The sequence below is a fragment of the Salarias fasciatus genome, chromosome 14 (assembly GCF_902148845.1).
Source record: "Salarias fasciatus chromosome 14, fSalaFa1.1, whole genome shotgun sequence".
Classification (NCBI taxonomy): domain Eukaryota; kingdom Metazoa; phylum Chordata; class Actinopteri; order Blenniiformes; family Blenniidae; genus Salarias; species Salarias fasciatus.
This window is the reverse complement of record NC_043758.1, coordinates 11927149-11944328: the sequence shown is the minus strand read 5'-3', so window position 1 is coordinate 11944328 and position 17180 is coordinate 11927149. Positions and strand designations below refer to the sequence as shown.

General features: G+C 41.4%; 2 protein-coding genes across 2 annotated transcripts; both read right to left on the bottom strand.

Moving 5' to 3' along the window:
* Positions 1 to 1680: 1680 nt before the first annotated feature.
* On the bottom strand, positions 1681 to 6588 carry LOC115400879 (4F2 cell-surface antigen heavy chain). Its single transcript, XM_030108940.1, has 8 exons — positions 6216 to 6588; positions 3940 to 4104; positions 3757 to 3857; positions 3594 to 3671; positions 3466 to 3521; positions 3184 to 3373; positions 2380 to 2508; positions 1681 to 2128 (listed from the first exon to the last, which is right to left on the bottom strand). The coding sequence occupies exons 1-8, from the start codon at positions 6586 to 6588 to the stop codon at positions 1697 to 1699; spliced, it is 1524 nt and encodes a 507-aa protein (XP_029964800.1). The 3' UTR covers positions 1681 to 1696.
* A 3560-nt stretch (positions 6589 to 10148) lies between these two features.
* Positions 10149 to 15670, bottom strand: ppm1na (protein phosphatase, Mg2+/Mn2+ dependent, 1Na (putative)). The gene is made up of 6 exons (XM_030108941.1): positions 15003 to 15670; positions 13368 to 13939; positions 10808 to 10925; positions 10599 to 10713; positions 10446 to 10509; positions 10149 to 10334 (listed from the first exon to the last, which is right to left on the bottom strand). Exons 1-6 carry the CDS (start codon positions 15406 to 15408, stop codon positions 10302 to 10304), a joined length of 1308 nt encoding a protein of 435 aa, XP_029964801.1. The 5' UTR covers positions 15409 to 15670; the 3' UTR covers positions 10149 to 10301.
* Positions 15671 to 17180: the final 1510 nt, after the last annotated feature.

Below are 17180 nucleotides of genomic sequence, written 5' to 3'. Positions count from 1 at the left end.
CCAAAACACAATTTTTTTTCTCATTTAATTTCCAGGGAATTTCATCACTGATTTTTAAGACGTTAGACCAAGGCTGCTGCTATTGAGGCTGATGTCTGTTTGGTTGGAGAGATGCTGGCGCCATTTTCACAAGCAGCATGTGTGTCATCTGTACCATGGTGTCACAGGGTGATGTGACCAAGTGGGACCATCCAGCCTTCTTCTGCACCTCTCTATCCAGTCTTGGGCTGCTGGAAGCTAAACTGTTTACGAGTGAAGGCCGTGCACACCCTGCGCACACCGTCATCCCATCACAGAGCCAACCACACACACATTCACACCAAGGAAATCAGAGTCACTAAATGGCATTGAACAACTATTTTTGAGCTCTGGGAAGAAAGCCATGGTCAAATAATGTGTAGAACTTGTTCTTGAGTCATTAAAATGCAAGCTATTAACTTCAGATTGGATCAAAAAAGACTGTGCTGCAATAGGCTGAGAAGAAGGAAGAAATACAAAGACTGATGAAATTGATGGATCCAACTGTCAAACTTCTTTTCCAGAAAACCTGGTTATCGTGTTTAAACTGCTGGGCAAAAAAATAGATTACATAACACTACATGGAGTTTATCAAAAGGCAAATATTAATTCCATTAATCTGGGCTGTGGTTCAGGTGGTGAGCAGGTTACCATCTCATCTCTACAGGCTGGTTCAAGACAAACACTCTGACCTGTTCATGAAGCAAATTTTCTTATTAGACACTGAACTATTTTAACTGAGATTAATATTCTGGGAGTGCTCAAGCAGTGATAACATGCTGTATAAATGCAGTACTTAACTGGTTACATATTCTTAAGTAACCAAGAACTAAAAGACTTCATTCAAAACAGAAGCATTTGCACAGGATAAGTCTTGTGACATTTCAGGTACTGGTCATTTCATTAATAAGTGATTTATCAAGCATTTAAAAGATACCAGACTGCTGGTTAGATCAGTTACTTCTTACCTGATGAAACTCTTGAAGTTACATATTGACATAAGACTCAGCAGGAGGCTATAAATTGGTCCTGCAGCACCACCTGGTGGTGGATCAGAGAACCTCTCCCTTCAGTAACAATTTAAGTCAACAGAAAAGATTAAAAAAATAAAAAAACAACTAAACCTTATTTTAGCTCAAGTATCAGCTGCACAACATAAGTTCACTGATGGATTTGGAAATTGTTTTGGCATTCAGCATTATTTGTTCATGACTGGATGAACAGTGTTACTGAAGAATTAGTTTCTTGAAATAAACCAGGATATTTAGTTAAAAGATTTGATCACTGCAGTCTTTGTTCAGCATATTTTGAATTCCCAAACTAACAAGAGACTTCCCAGCATACGCAGTTGAAGTAACTACTGGTGTTTAAAAACAGATGAATATTCACACTAAGAGTACCATTAAGACAACTTAATTTTCTTTTTGGGTCAACGAACTGAACACCAGCTTGTTCAATAAGAGTTAGGTGCCGTTTAATTTATGCATTATTTTCATCATGACGAAGACTTTTGCTTTCAGAGCGTTGCTAAACTTGGGAAGTATATCACTCAGGACTTCAGAAAACCATTAAAACCATCATCCGAAATCATTTATTTTTTGCAAATACAGGATTTGAAATCGAGAAGAAGAGAAAAAAAGATCCAATTTGTGTAAATCTCAACTTCAGTACAAAGAGACTATGAGTAGCTTCCTCCCTGAAACAGTTTGATGACGACTGCTTCGTAGGGCTGCACTTTGAGTGTGTACAGGGAAGTTGACCCCAGTCGGTCCATCCCTGTGCTGGACAAAAACACACCGGCTTCAGGCAGGCTCGGAGCCCAAGCGGGATCCAGGGCATGAGGTTCAGGTCCCACGTTTAGCACGATCAGAACGTGAACGCAGCCCCAGGAGCGCAGGAAGGCCAGGATGGGGGGAGATGAAGAAGTGGAGTTCAGGGAGCCAGAGAAGGACGAGGTATTGAAGGGGAGGAAAGTAAAGCTCCCATACAGCAGAGCCTCTTCTCTGGCTTTGGCGTGGCTCAGGGTGGTGAGAAGGGCGACAGCTGAATGTTTGGCATCTTTGTCCTGAGGAAGACCGGTAAAGACGTGCATGAGAGGTTTGAACATGAGCTGGATCAAATTCCTGCAGATGACATGTTATTCCTGCAGATATCTGAGATGACGCATTTAATCACTTTGCAGGTAAGAGGATAGGATTCATTCAGGCATTTCTCATACAGCTGGCATCATTACTCACTGTGTGAGTGTCTGATGGCTCATCCACCTCACTGCGTAATGAATCAACTTTCACAGATGTGGTCTGGAAGCACAAATGGTCTTATATGTTAGCACTGCTGTATAAAACGTGAATAAAGAACTACGAGTCTTACAGGAAGTGTTGCCTGAGCTTGGTGGATTTCTTCATCCCACTGGACAGTAGGCGATCCAGGCAGAGTCATTGTCAACACCAGGAGTAACTTCTTCAAGTTATAAGACGCTTTACCTCCAACCTGCAGAGAAGTTTAGCTGCATTAAACCAAGGAGCTGTGAAAGCATGCAACCAAATGCTTGAAGAGGACATGGAAATGTGAAGGAATGACTGATTAATCACCTATTCAAAATGGAGCTCATGTGCCATCTCAATGAGGATGACATGCAGGCGCACAGTGGGTCCTTAATCACTGGAGATGCTCCACTTCAATGAAAACCCCAAGTTTCCCATAATCTCTCTGCCTCCAAGTCCACAGCCAATCATTTCTGCTCTACTGTTTTAGATTCTTTTAAATTATGTCTCTCAAAAACGGTGCAAATCTATCACACTGTTCAACCATCAGCAGTCAAACTGTAGTTGATCCCGTTCTAAATATTCATTTACTCATTTCAGATAGGAGTCTCGTAATGGTCTCAATAAAGTTATATTGTATCACTTATAGTTATTTGATGACATTTTCTTTGTCTCTTTATTGAATTGGCCATTAGAGGCAGCCTAAAAATTACAGATTTTTATCCCCCTTTCAGGAAAGTTGGAGCAATATTGACATGTGGAATTCACAGGTATCAGCATCAAGCTAAATTCTGAATATCATATGGTTTTAAATATTAAGGGCTTCTTCATCAACAAAACAAAGTTGAATAAAGAGTTCAACATATAAACTGTGTGCCGTGTGTGGATTAGCGTGTCTTACTGTCCAGCTGAGCCATGTAGTTTGGTCTTGAGTTTGCAGATGGTTCTCAATGGCCTCAGCCACCTGTCCAGCGGACAGGGCGTGGTCTGAATGTGGCAGAATGGACCTCATGACCATATCCACCAGCGTGACATTGTCCGAGTTGATTAGAAGAGGAAGAAACTCTCTTGTCTGTCTGACCACCACAATCCTAAAGTAACAGAGAGAGACATTTTTTTTAAACAATCCCACAGCACATCTCATAGCTATTAAAAAAATTGAGATATTTAAGTAGAGCTGCACCTTTCCTCTTCTACACTACTGAACTCCTTCAAAACACTTCTCCACTCCAGCAGAGTCTGCAACACAAGTATAAACTCAGCATATGAACAGACTCCTTGTGTCACAATTAAAAGCAAAAGACATCTTACCTTCTCTGAATATGCTTCATCTGTGTCACAGATTACAAACCCTGCCACACCTTCCTCCATCCAGAAGCGAACTGCATGCTGTGGAAACAAAAGATTAAATTTATTGATTTTTTTTTTAAGCTCCTACATCATCAATTGTCTGAACACATTGTAGGTTTTTTACCTGCATGGTAACTGAAATGTTCAATTGTGGGTCTGAAACTTCTTCGCCATGCGGAGATCCCAACAGATCCAGGTCACAGAAGTCCAAAACCACTTTGAGATCTGCAGGATATGGAGCCCAACAATCAGATGTAGCACATGTTAGAAAGGTAATTTGACACAAAATCAATACCAGTTCACTTACTTGCTTTGTTGCTCGCTGTGAGAAGATGTTGGATCTGAGTCAGCATACCCACGTTTTTACTGAATTCATTGAGGTTCAAAGGAGACATCTCCTTACCAAACAGACCCTGCAGGATCAGAGCTCCTAAACCCAAAGACTTGAGGTACGGAAGCTGCTCCATCAACACTAGAAAGAAATCAAATGGTTATTTCAATCACAAAAGACGCCAGACTTTAATCCTCCCTCTTTTGCTCTACACCAGTTGTTGTAGCAATACATGTTAGATGTGCAAGGAAATTCAAATGGAACTCTAATTCTCTTTCACTTAATGATGAAAAAAAAGTCAGAAAATAACATTAATATTGTATCATGATCTTCAAAAAGTGTGTTTGGCATTAGTTAAAGCAACACTGATCTCGACAGATCGCACGCGTTCTGGTTTCCTCCCACAGTCTAAACACATGTCTGTTAGACAAATTGGTGTCTCTGAATTTGTGTTGGGATTGGGGTGGACTGGACCTGTCCAGGAGTTAAGGAGGATCAGCTCCACTCTCTCGAGTTGGACATAACTACAGGAATAAGTAATCCGAAACCGCTGGATAACATTTTTCCTCTAAATACTCTCGATCAATGTCTGAAAGATAAATTCCTATTGGCAGATACTGATTAGTACGGAGTCCTGGACATGACATGGTTAAAAAAAATAAAATAAAAAAATAAAAAAATAAATTGTGGCCACGAAACGAAATAATAAATCGTGCGCACAAATTACTAATTCGTTCCCACGAAATAATTCGTGCACACGAATTATTCGTTCCCTCGAAATAATAAATCGTCCGCACGAATTAGTTATATCATTCATATACTGAACAGTCCAGTAAAGTTACAGACTTTCGGTCTCAATAACTCTTTAACAAAACGTCAGTAACATACAAAGGGCGCCTTCATCCCATCGTTGTGAGGTGGATTATATGCTACAAACTCGTTTTTATCAAAAGTATCTGTCTATCAAGCAGCTGCTTCTCTATTTACAGTCTATGGTTATCCAGACAAACCGCCGCCGCCCCTTACGGAGCCCCGGACATGACATGGTAAAAAAAAAAATTGAATTGTGGCCACGAATTACTAATTCGTTCCCACAAATTAATAAATCGTGCGCACGAATTACTAATTCGTTCCCTCGAAATAATTAAATCGTGCGCACGAATTACTAATTCGTTCCCACGAATTAGTTATATCATTCATATCCTGAACAGTTCAGTAAAGTTGGCAGCATATTGACAGATACGGACTTTCATTCTCAATAAGTCTTTAACAAAAGGTCAGTAACATACAAAGGGCGCTGCATCCCATCGTTGTGAGGTGGACGATATGCTATAAGCTCATTTTTATTAAAAATATCTGCCTATCAAGCAGCAGAAACAATATTGATTTCAATCAGCACTCGGAAGTGCTGCGGGGTTAAGGGATCGTCTTCAATTTACAAGACGCTGCAACAGTGAAGACAAATACCTTATCCAATAAATTTGATAGGAGACAAATGAAGGTTGTAGCGATTATGGTGACACTGTAGTAAATCCCAGTGGTGGTATTACGTTTTTTTTGTTGTTGTTGTTGTTTTAGTTGTTGTTTTTTTTGTTTGTTTTTTTAGCTATTTGTCTTCACAGTTGCTGCGTCTTGTAAATTGTAGACGGTCCCTGACGCCCGCAGCACTACCGGGTGCTGATTGAAATCAATATTGTTTCTGCTGCTTGATAGACAGATATTTTTTTAATAAAAATGAACTTGTAGCATATAGTCCACCTCACAACGATGGGATGCAGGCGCTCTTTGTATGTTACTGATGTTTTGTTAAAGACTTATTGAGACTGAAAGTCCGTATCTGTCAATATGCTGCCAACTTCACTGAACTGTTCAGTATATGAATGATATAACTAATTCGTGGGAACGAATTAGTAATTCGTGCGCACGATTTAATTATTTCGAGGGAACGAATTAGTAATTCGTGCGCACGATTTAATTATTTCGAGGGAACGAATTAGTAATTCGTGCGCACGATTTACTAATTCGAGGGAACGAATTAGTAATTCGTGCGCACGATTTATTAATTCGAGGGAACGAATTAGTAATTCGTGGCCACAATTAAATTTTTTTTTTTACCATGTCATGTCCGGGGCTCCGTAGCCCCTCGTGCAGCATGAGGTCGGCGTTGCCCGGTCCAATATGGCGGACGCGTCAACTGGGCAAAGCCGTGTACGAACGTCTCTGAACTTCCGCACTGTACAGGTGTCTCTTACCGCTGAAGTTTAGCTGTAACCTGTCGGCCTGGAGCAGCAGCTGCGGTTCTACCTGGAAGAAGGGCGCCCTCTGCCACCACTGCAACTGCGGCACAACCGGCCGCGGGCTGTAAATAATGATGGCGACGGCAGTGGAGAGAATCGCCAGCCAGGAGAGCCAGAACAGCAACACCAAGTAGCAGCGTGCCTTCCTCCAGCCCGGACCGCCCGCGACGGCCTGCAGCTCCCCTTTGCTCAAGGGCGCCCACGGCTGAACCGGCTCCCGATCCGGCTCCGGCATGAGCAGCGGGGCCGTCTCAGAAGAGTCCACATTGCCCGCGAGCCCATTTCCGGACATGCTGCCATACTCTGCGTCTCCTGCATTCAGAGGCATCTCGCCCAGCTTTGGACAGAAGACATACAGGTAGATTCAGAGGTTTAATTAGGTTCGGGTGAACACGTAGAGGCTACGCCTGTAGGAGAGGGAAAGTTTTTTTTTTTCTTTTCGAGTCATTTGCTTTCTGGCGCAAGCTGACAGGTGTCTCAATTTAATTAATGAAAAGTCAGGGGACTCAGAACCAATCAGGTTGGTCCTCCAAAGCCAGAGGCTCAATTAGCCACATAAATGGCGATAAAAATTGGTGTTATTGGTTTGGTATTCTCATTTTAAGACAGAAATGATTAATTCCACACATTTCGTTTCCATAATTATAATTTGCAGTCATTCAGTTCGGTCTTTGGGTCTTGTTAAATTGGTAGCTGCGATTCTCAGAATTTCTCACATTACAGTTTGACCCTGTGGTAAATAGCATGATATTTATTTAAACCCCAGACATGTTCCAAGGTCCCCATCCCCAGTCTTGCTTCATATCCCATATCATCTCAAATTACAAAGATGATTGCTCAACTGCCCTTAAAGTCAAACAGTTCAGAAACAAGCATTTCCAACATTTAACCAAACTCCCCCATTGCTGTACTCTCTTGGTGTGATACCCCAACAGGAAAACACTGTCTCTGTGTTATTGAGCTTCAATTCATGCCTTATTTTTTAATGTTTAACTATTTGTAGCTGGTTTTCATTATTAAAAATTTTCCCAAACTCAATAAACTGCCAGTTTAAACCTCTGTAATGTGAGGTTCAGGCCAGGAACTGCTCCCAATAAGTGCAGATCCAGGTCAAGAGCAACACTGGGGTGTAGAAAGTGTTGCCAACAGCTGTCAATGCAGGTAGTTGATGTTTGTTGTGATAAACTGGAATCCACTTCCGGGTATTGTTTAAGACTTCAGGCTTGATGAAGTGACCATAGAAGATTAATTGGTGGTCAATAAGTGGTCAATAAGCTCTCCTTACCTCTGCCAAGTAAAACCTCCTTCCAGTTGGAACAGTTTTTATAAAATAAAAATAATACAGTATCATTTCTATCAATGTCTTAGAAATAATACGATTTAGTAAATGTTGACAAGATGAGAAAATTTAAGATCTTCTGCAGACCTGCTGAAAATGTGAAACTGTGCAACTCAAAATTAAAATATTTCAGATAAAATCATAAAATTATCAATTTTTCAAAATATTTTTCTTCTTTTTATCTGTATAAAGTTGCCCTAATTTCCATCGGCATGAGAAAACATATGAAATTGAATCATCTTTGAAAACAACTCTATGAAGGGTTTTTTTTTTTTGTCATTGTCATGATGGCTGGAGTGTTGGCTGAAGTGCTCTTCGAACTGCCTCCTTGCGTCTTTTTTGCTGTGTGAATAAACTGCAGAATAGATCAACTCCAGATGTCTTGTCCAGGTTCAGAACGTCTCCTACTTCCTGCTGTGAGGCAACACACTTTGTAGCAGTGTTTCGTATCTTAGAACCAAACAAACTCAGACATTTCCCATTTTTTTTCCAAGGTTTCTTACCCTCAGTTTTTTTTTCTTCTTTTCCTCCGCTTCTGTCTTTTTGTGCATCCACAGTTGTTCCCAGCTGAACAGTGTTATTCTGAGTTGTGACAGTGATCTTGAGTAGTCGGGGGCGAGAAAGAGACTGTCCAACAAGAGCTCTGCTCAAGCAATTAATACAGAGGTGCTGAGCCTCGCCACACCTTCACAACATTCTGAAGAACCCATGACTGCAGGCGAGAGACCATCCAAGTCTATCGTGGATTATATCAATCATAATACAGCAAGGGCGGTTTACCACATTTTATTTAGATTGTTAACCATATTTAAATTTTTTTCTCTGACTTCAGGATTGTGGCATAGCGTGAAATCTTTGAATTATAACCTATTAACAGGCAGAGTATCTCTGATTATGTGGTAGAAAAATAAAAACCAAACAAAAAATACTCAATCTAAAAAAAGATATTGAGATACTTTTCAACAAACTAACAATAAGTTAATGACAGTCACATAATATGTCATAATACTTCATTATTGTATTCAAGCTTTACGCATCAACTACATAAATTCTTCCTTTAACTTTTTGATTCAGTAAAACATCTCATTCCTTAAATACATCACATCATGCAAATGACAAAATAAAATAGTCTAGATCTTTAATGCACCTTTTAAGTTTCATTAGGGTACTTTTTAAATTCTTCTGAAACAACCTTTACTATCTGTGTGAATTCAAGTCTTAAAACAAGATTTTTTTCATCTTGTTGAAAAACAATTCTGTTTGCAGTTTTCATTGCAACAAAAAAGGAGGTATTTTTCAGTCGATTAAAGTAATGCAGTGGGTCAATGATTGCCCTGGCTGTAAACAGTTTGGAGACTTGTGGCAGATATGAGATGTGTAGAGCGTTTCACAGAAATTTTAAAATATAGCTCTGTTGTTGCATTTCCAAGGACTTTAAAGAAGGTCCTACAAAGGATTGAGCAAAAAAAATACCCCAAAATATTTTGTCCTCTTGTCTTTTGAAAATGTTACATGGAAATATTAGAATTTTGCTTGGGTTTGCAAGTGTCTTAATATACATTAAAAACTGTGATGGGCCTCAAGAGAATTCACACAATTATTTGAGACATTATTAACGGATAATTCAATAATCAATTTCGAGATCTAAACCGCTAAGAATTTCATTAGCATTCTACAATGTGGCTATAAATATCAGAAATAAGATGTCATCTATGAATAGATCACGTAAAGTCATGCATTTATTTTAACGGGACACACATCATGGAGTTTCTACTGGCTGTGCAGATCTAATGAGCATAAAATATCCCGCAAGAGAATTTTTCTTCCCTGCGTGTTGATGCAATACGTCACACTTCCTCTCGAATGCAGCATGTGTGCCAATTCTGGAGAACATCTCATCGTCTTCCCCTGTTATGGCCCTGGACACCTCCCCTCCACCGCTTTCTCCAACTCTCCCCTGCATTCTTCATCCTTTTGTGTCCCGTCCTCTGGCTTTCCTCTCTTATGGCGTATGTTTATGTAGTTCTAACAAGTCATCGCTATCTGTGTCACCTTTGCTGCCTGACGCCATTGTGCAAACTCATTATTTACTGGGACACGCTGCTGGATGTCACGAGACGCTCTGATGCACGTGTCCACATGAGGAGCACAAACGAAAAAACCCTTTTATAAAGAGTGAAATACTGTTGATCGATGTAGTTTTTACACTAAAGGGCTATAAAGGAACCAGTATGGGAAAAAAAATCTATTCATGAATACAGTGCAGATGCATCTAAAAGAAAAGAGTAACTTTGAAAAGTTACTTATTTTTGAGCTATTTCTACTCAGATAACATATAAACTTAAATGCTTCAAGCAGTTTTATAAGTTGATTTAAATTTCAACATTAAGACCTCTGTTTGGGAAAAAAAAACAGGCAAATCAGAGCTTTTTGGTGTATATTTGGGACTTTAATAGATTTTTTGGAAAATTGAAAATGTTTTTAAATTTTTGAGATGCAGAAAAACCACACAACAGGTATTTAATTCAAATTCGTATGTTTTTTTTTTTATTGACCCGAAAGCCAGTATGTGGCCATATTCATATAGAGAATAGATTATGTGAATGATGATGTTCATCTGAAACGTGAAGTTTGTCCTTCAGGCATCTCGTTATCAGAGGAAATGGTGACGCTGGTGTTGATCCCTTTTCATGGTAACAGTGTTAGTTTGAATCCTCCTCTGATCCTTCGATGTCCTGAAAGATCACATCAGAAAAGGCAGTGTCAGAAACGCCGTCTCTCATCCATCATTTCTGAATGCTTACTATATTGTCTTCATCCGGCGTGGAACATTAAAAATGTCCTACCATTGGCTCCTGAGTCCTCACGGCTGTGATGTGTTTCTGATATGCAGAGATGATACAATCTCGTCTGCAGAGAGAAACAGAGGGAGTCATTTAAGAATAAATGAGCTTAGACGTCTGTAAAGCTAAACAATTGTTGGTAAATTGATTGCTCACTTGCTGGTGATGCCTCCTCCCGGTGGGAGCCCTGGAATCTCCTCCGCCGCTAAGAATTTGATCACATACAGCAGGTCAGGGTCCTCGTCTCTGGACCTCATCATCTGGAGGATCTCTGTCAGAGGACAGGGGCACATAAAATACATTAAGGACATTGTAGATGATGGATTTTTAATGTTTTGAAACAGGATTTGAAGCAGCATCTCCACCTTCCACTTTCATGTCTATGTGCTGCTCCAGCTCTGCCTCTTGCTGCAGTGCCTCCTGTGACACCTGGGGGGCGCCAGGGAAGCACACGATGATGATGCTGATGTTATCCAGGCTTCCCTGCAGAGGGAGACACAGCAGGGTAATGCACCAGGAACTGCAGCAGAAAGTTAGGGGATCAAAACAGTGCTCTTTAGTGCTGTTGTGACTGATCTGATATTATTTTATGCCTTTGCCCGCTAAATATTCTCAAGTCATATTACAATACAGCATACGTTTTGTTACTGGCGGGGGGTTGTTTTGTTTTTTGTTTTTTGTTTTTTTTTGGGGGGGGGATTTTGACAGTGTTTACGGTTTTAAAATAGCTCAAATACACATCTGTAGTGTGTTATTGTTATTATTGGTGTTATGTTAATCATGATTAATATAGGGAACTCTGCTCAATTTGATATGCTTAAACATGTATAAATACTTTTTAAAGTTACATTTATTTAGGTATAGTTTTACTTCATATTTTTTGTTTTTTTTTTCATACAATTAAAAGACAAAAAAAGAAAGTGATTGAATGGTTATATACACGGCAAGAAATGTCAACATATAATAGAGAGCTCAAGGCTCTGCCAGTTATCATTTTCACATAGCTATTGGAGTTCAAAATTAAAGGTGCTGTAGGCAGGATTTTGCTAGTCAATGCTAATTTTTCTGTGTTTTCTTTGGATTAAATGTTAGAGTATCCATTGATAATCCTTTAGGAGTGCAGCATAATTTCACTACCGCGAGGGGCGCAGCGTTTCCATCTGTCTCTGTTCTGAGCTGAAAAGGAATCTCGACAGCTCCAGGTATCTTTGACCAATCAGAAGAGCCCCTGAGTCTCTAACCGTGATTGGTTGAGGGGTGTTCGTCGCATGTTCTTGTGGGAGGGGCTTAACTTGCGTAAGGGCATGATGTCAGAGAAAACAGGACAGGATTGGCTGTGCTGGGTTTCAAATCGCCATCTTAGATGGGTCAAGGCGGAATCCTGCCTACAGCACCTTTAAGAGAAAAAACTGGAGGACCCCGCGAAAAAAATTGAAGTAATAGTAAACAACCAGCAATAATCATAATTAATTTATTTGAATCTAATCGTGCCTGTTACTGAGGTTTCTTTCACTAGTTTTGAAAGCTTGGTTTATTTTGTTTGAGTTTATAATTCCTTTGATAATAGCTGGATTATCCATAAATTCTGGTGATTTTTTTTAATTTTTTTTTTTTACAAGGAAGAAACAAACACTGGTATTGATCCTTATGAACACATTATTGTACCTTTAGCTAAATTGGTTTGTACAGTCCTCTTGGTGTTAGGACGATCATCCCTTGTGACCTTGAACTGGATAAACTGACTCTGAAGACGACTGGATGGATGAATCTTGTGAGTTATGATCTCAGAGCAGTGAGGAGAGATGTGTGTGGCAGCGTGGAGGCTTTCAGCAGCTTCTGTAAGCCACTTCAGCTGAACTCAATAGCAACCCATCACGGTGGGAATAAATCCTCTGAGCTGGTGTGTGTTGAGCTCCCGTCAACACACTCAGATTCAGTCTTAATCCCGACCATGTGCAGCTTTTCTTCGCTCCGTCTCCTGTCCTGGGATTCCTTAAGACCACTATTTATAGGGCGGGCAAAGGGCTTGTTCTGTATTTAGATGAATGGTCACTGAAAAGCCTTAAGAGAAGCAGCTAGAGAAATCTACTTACATAACAATGTACTCAAAGAGACTCCGCCCACAATGTCCCACGCTCGACGTAAGGAGTCTCATTCATAAAGCTGTGTACGGTAACACTGTTATTGAGGTGACGTGGGCCAGACGCTGCTAATGCTCCTAATGCTGCTGCAGGGACACCAGACTGGAAGTGAACAGCTCGGTTTGAATTTTAAAATTGCATTACCTGAGACTCAAGTTGAACCCAGTCTGGCGTGTGTGTGTGTTTTCTCTGGCCACACTTCGCATACTTTCACTTTGAGATGAATTACTTTCTCTGGATTGACTGTAGGTGTGTGTTGTTGTCTGTGTGTGCAGGTCTGTACCATTTTACCCATAGTCAGCTGGGATTGACTTAAAGTTCAAATTTTGACAAAGAGGTATAAAGATAGATGGATATTTACCTTTTGTAAAATATTAAAATTGTTGGCTCATTGCAGTCTTTCTGCACCACTGAGCTTCACTCATTGAGTTTAATTATTTTCTTATTAACTGCTTTTTGCTTCAAATCTGAACATTTCCAGACATTTGGATTGATATTTTTCATTCGGGATGAGGTCTGGTGAGGCCCAGACAGCATCTCAAAATGTAAACCTTTTTTTTTATTTATTTATTTTTTTTTACTGTTGCTTAGTTATTATTTACACACAATACCTACAGGAGGCCATTATTTTTTTATACCCAGTGACAATTGGCTATATTTTTACCTATTTTCCTGCTGCAGAGCTTGTGTGCCTTGATCCTACCTGAGATTTTAGTTTCAGTGGACCAACCACAGAATCAGATCTGTTGTGAACCGCGTACAGCGTTGAGGTCTGGTCTCTCACCTTATACAGACAGAGGTCGATCACTTGGGCACAGATCTCCCTCAGGTCGTCGCACACCTGCAGACGGCTGCGCACAAAGGCGCACAGTTCCTCGTTCCCGATGGCGTCCCACACGCCGTCGCACGCCAGAATGAGGAACTCGTCTTCGGGCGTTCTCTCCAGCTCGTACACTTCCGGCTCCGGCGACACCAGCTGCTCTGTCTGCGGCCTCCAGTCCACCTCCTTGAAGTCAAAGTCCCCCAGAGCTCTGGAGACCGCCAGCGAGCCGTTCACCCTCTGGAGGGTCACCGAGCCTCCGGCGTTCTGAATGCGCTCCTTCTCCCTGGGGTTGAACGGCTTGTGGTCCTCGGTGTAGAAGACCACCTGGCCGTCGTGGCAGAGCAGGGTGCGCGAGTCTCCGCAGTTGATGAAGTAGATGTAGCGAGAGGAGATCATGACGGCCGCTGCGGTGGAGCCGCTCCTGTCCCAGCACTCCCGGCGAGCCAGTTTGTGCATGTGACGATCAATATCGAGGAAGCCTTCACGGATCCCCTCTTTCACCTGCTCGGGGTCCTCATCTGATTTGATCCCACCTGTCAGAAACATGGAGACAAGATCTGCCTTTAGCTGAAATCTCTACTGATCTCTCTGTTTGATTCAGTATAGTGTGGAGAACGGTCACAGAGAGAAGATACGCAATCACCAGCGAAAAAACATTTCTCATTTATTTTGCTCCCATAGTTCCAGATGCATGTTTTTCAGGGGTTTAAAATGACTCAAAATTTTTTTTCATTATTTGTTTCTAGTTTTTATTCCTGTACCTTTGGGTTGTAGCATCTTTTCTGAAGCAGTGGCCCCCTAACCTTTTCACCAGGATTCCCCCTGGAGACGCTGCTGGGAAATCAACAGGCAGGCTCTTTATTCCAATAAGTGTCTGATTTAGTTTTTTTTTCTTGTATAATGTTATTTGGACTGTCCCAGAGGAGGCAGCACCCCGTTTTCCCCTGATCTCCGGTCCCCTGAGCTGTTCAGGGATATCAGGCTGGTAACTGCTGCTCTTTTGATTCTGCTTATTTTTTTTTTGTATTTGGGGGGGACAAATATACATTTTTTTCAAGATAATTTTGTTTTGAGATATCTCTGTTTTGATCTTTGTTCCATCCATTCATCTTCTTTACCAAAGGAAAAAAAAGTATTTAAAACATCTTTATGAATTTGCACACAATTTCATTTCAAATAGATTTATAAAACAAATTGACAAACAAATACTATTTACTGCTTGGTGCCCAACATTTGTTTCCCCTCACTGAATTTATTTTAGGTTATATCAAGTTTTACTTTCTGAGAGGTGATTTGCATAGACAGATGAGGACCTTTTTCTAACAGTTCATGTGACGTAGTGCGTGAGTACACTGGCTAATCTCCTACATCAAACTGAGTATTTTTAGCTCTGATTAATCTGCTATTGATCAGCACTGTGGCGTTCCTCAACAGGTTCATTTGGCAGCTCATCAAAGCTGCTTGAATATGTTACTGGTTTTGCAGTGTAATATGTGCAGCATACAGATGACACTTTTTTATCTCCTCAGAAGAATAAATGCTATAAATGTTTGCTTAGACGCTTTAATTTGCAGGATATATGTATTTGTTCGTTACCTGTGGCCAGGATGTGATCCAGCAGATTTCTGGAGCAGTATTGAGCGACTGTGGTTCCCGCATGTCCGTCGAAAACAGCGTAGTATGCCCAGTCCGCCAGCTCCCCCCTTAGCTGGGGCATGCAGGCGTGGGCGTCCTCCATCTGAGCCCTCCAGCCCTGCATGCTCGCCACGGCGTAGTTTACCCCCAGGTCTGACCCCCCCTCCGACACATGCTTCTCCAAGATGGGGCGGTCCAGGTACGGGCTCGGCATTGAGTCATCGTCGTCCGAACCGTCCTCCTCTCCCGGTGACGACTCCCTGGATCCTCCTTTGAAGAAGAAGGTGACCATCTTCTCCGTCTCCCTGACCATTTGCCGGAGGAAGGAGGGCACCTCCACATTGCTGGCGCGCCGTGCCGTCCTCATCACCCCTCGGAGCCGGTGCTCAAGCTTCCTGCTGGACCTGGCAGAGGCGCGTCTCCTTCTGGTGCCTCTCCTCCGGCCCTGAGTTTTCCTCAGGAGGTCCAGTGCAGCAGTTTAACAGTGGCCTCTCAACAGTAAACAGTAAGTGACTTCAGATGTGATCCCGTTAGAAAAAAACCCACCAAGCTGGTGCTCTGCTAAAAAATAATCGGGCCATAGTTTCACCCCTCAGCTGTAGATTTTCCTCCTCAGACACCCTATGCTACTCCAGGATAGTAAAACGGAGTGTGTTTTCCTTTCTGTCTCTCAGTGTTGTGTAACTTCATGTCCCTCCCTTTCTTCTTTGGCTCAGCTCTTTCAGCGCTGCTCTTCTATTGGCCCATCTATTTCTGTTAATTCATCCTCTACTTTGTCCCCACCCACCGCCTCGCTGCCTGTCCTCTGTTCCCTCCCTCTGTCTTAGTGACAATGTGAGCTAATCACCTGGCCACCAAGCAGGCACTCATGGCCTGCGTCTGCACACACATGCACGGATTATGAGCATGACGTTTTACCCAGCCTACAGGGAATCCTGTGTTCTGCTGTGCTCGTTTGTTGTGGGATTTTTGATTTGTTCTGTGTCATCTTTTACATTTAACGACCTTTATCCTCAGAGATTTTGATTCGGCATTTTGGTAATTACTGCACTGACATGGGACTCTGACATTATCGCATCACTTAAAGCTCTGTGTTTAAAAGAGTGTGTTTTTTTTTAACTCCTCATGTTTGCATGTTCCCCCTGAGCCTGTGTTTGTATTTATCTGCACAGTCTACTAAACAGGAACTTAGTTGGTGACCTGTGTGTGCAGAAATGTGGAGTGAAACAGTACATGATGAGTAGATTTGCCACGCACTTTCCAAATCAACTTGAATCATTCTTTGCTAAAGATTGAGTCCCTAATCTGTCCTCCTAGGATGACAGCTGTGCACCTTAATCTTATTAGCCTTTTTTGCATTTGCAGTTTTTGACCTGGTTCACTTGCAGGTACACTGGTGGTTTAAGGGCATTAAAGACTATATGTGTGACACTCAGCCATCTATAATTAGGACTAAACCTGTTATCAACTGATGCTCCTCTGGCGGCTGAAGCTGGTTTGTTTTCGTTAACTTGTCCAGTTTAGACCGATTATACCCACTGCAAACAGGATCAGAGAGGAAGTGATCACCTCTTGACCGTGTAGTTTTAACATCATTTATGCAGCACCTTTTCTCCAGTTGACTCTACCGATTGCCTCGTAGATACTTCATGTGTTGTAAAAAAGGTTAAAAGTAACAGTAAATGCGAAAGCTGATGTTTGGGCTTAGTTGTGAATGTGGGTGTTGTCTGTATTCTGGCATTTAACTTTCTGTTGGTGCAGTTTGTAGATAATTCATAATGAGACTCATATAATCCATCAGGTTACATGAATGTATGACAATTTAATCGCCATGTGTCATCTGTTTTTGATTGAAATATTTGTCTGTTTATATACTTGTCATACCAAGATTGATTGCAAACTGAATACTGAAGAATCTCAAAAATGAAGTGTCTGAAATGAGAGCGCTACATTCTGTCCCAATGCGCATGTTTGTGTGCTTGTGTGATATTCCACTGAATGCTGGTCTTTCTGATAAATTTCACATTTGAAGATGTATTGATTGGTTTGATAGGCAATCATAGTATCTCATGGTCGATAGCTGCTTTCATCTTACTTAAGTAAGTCTTAACATATAGTCTGCAGCTGTCATTTTGCACC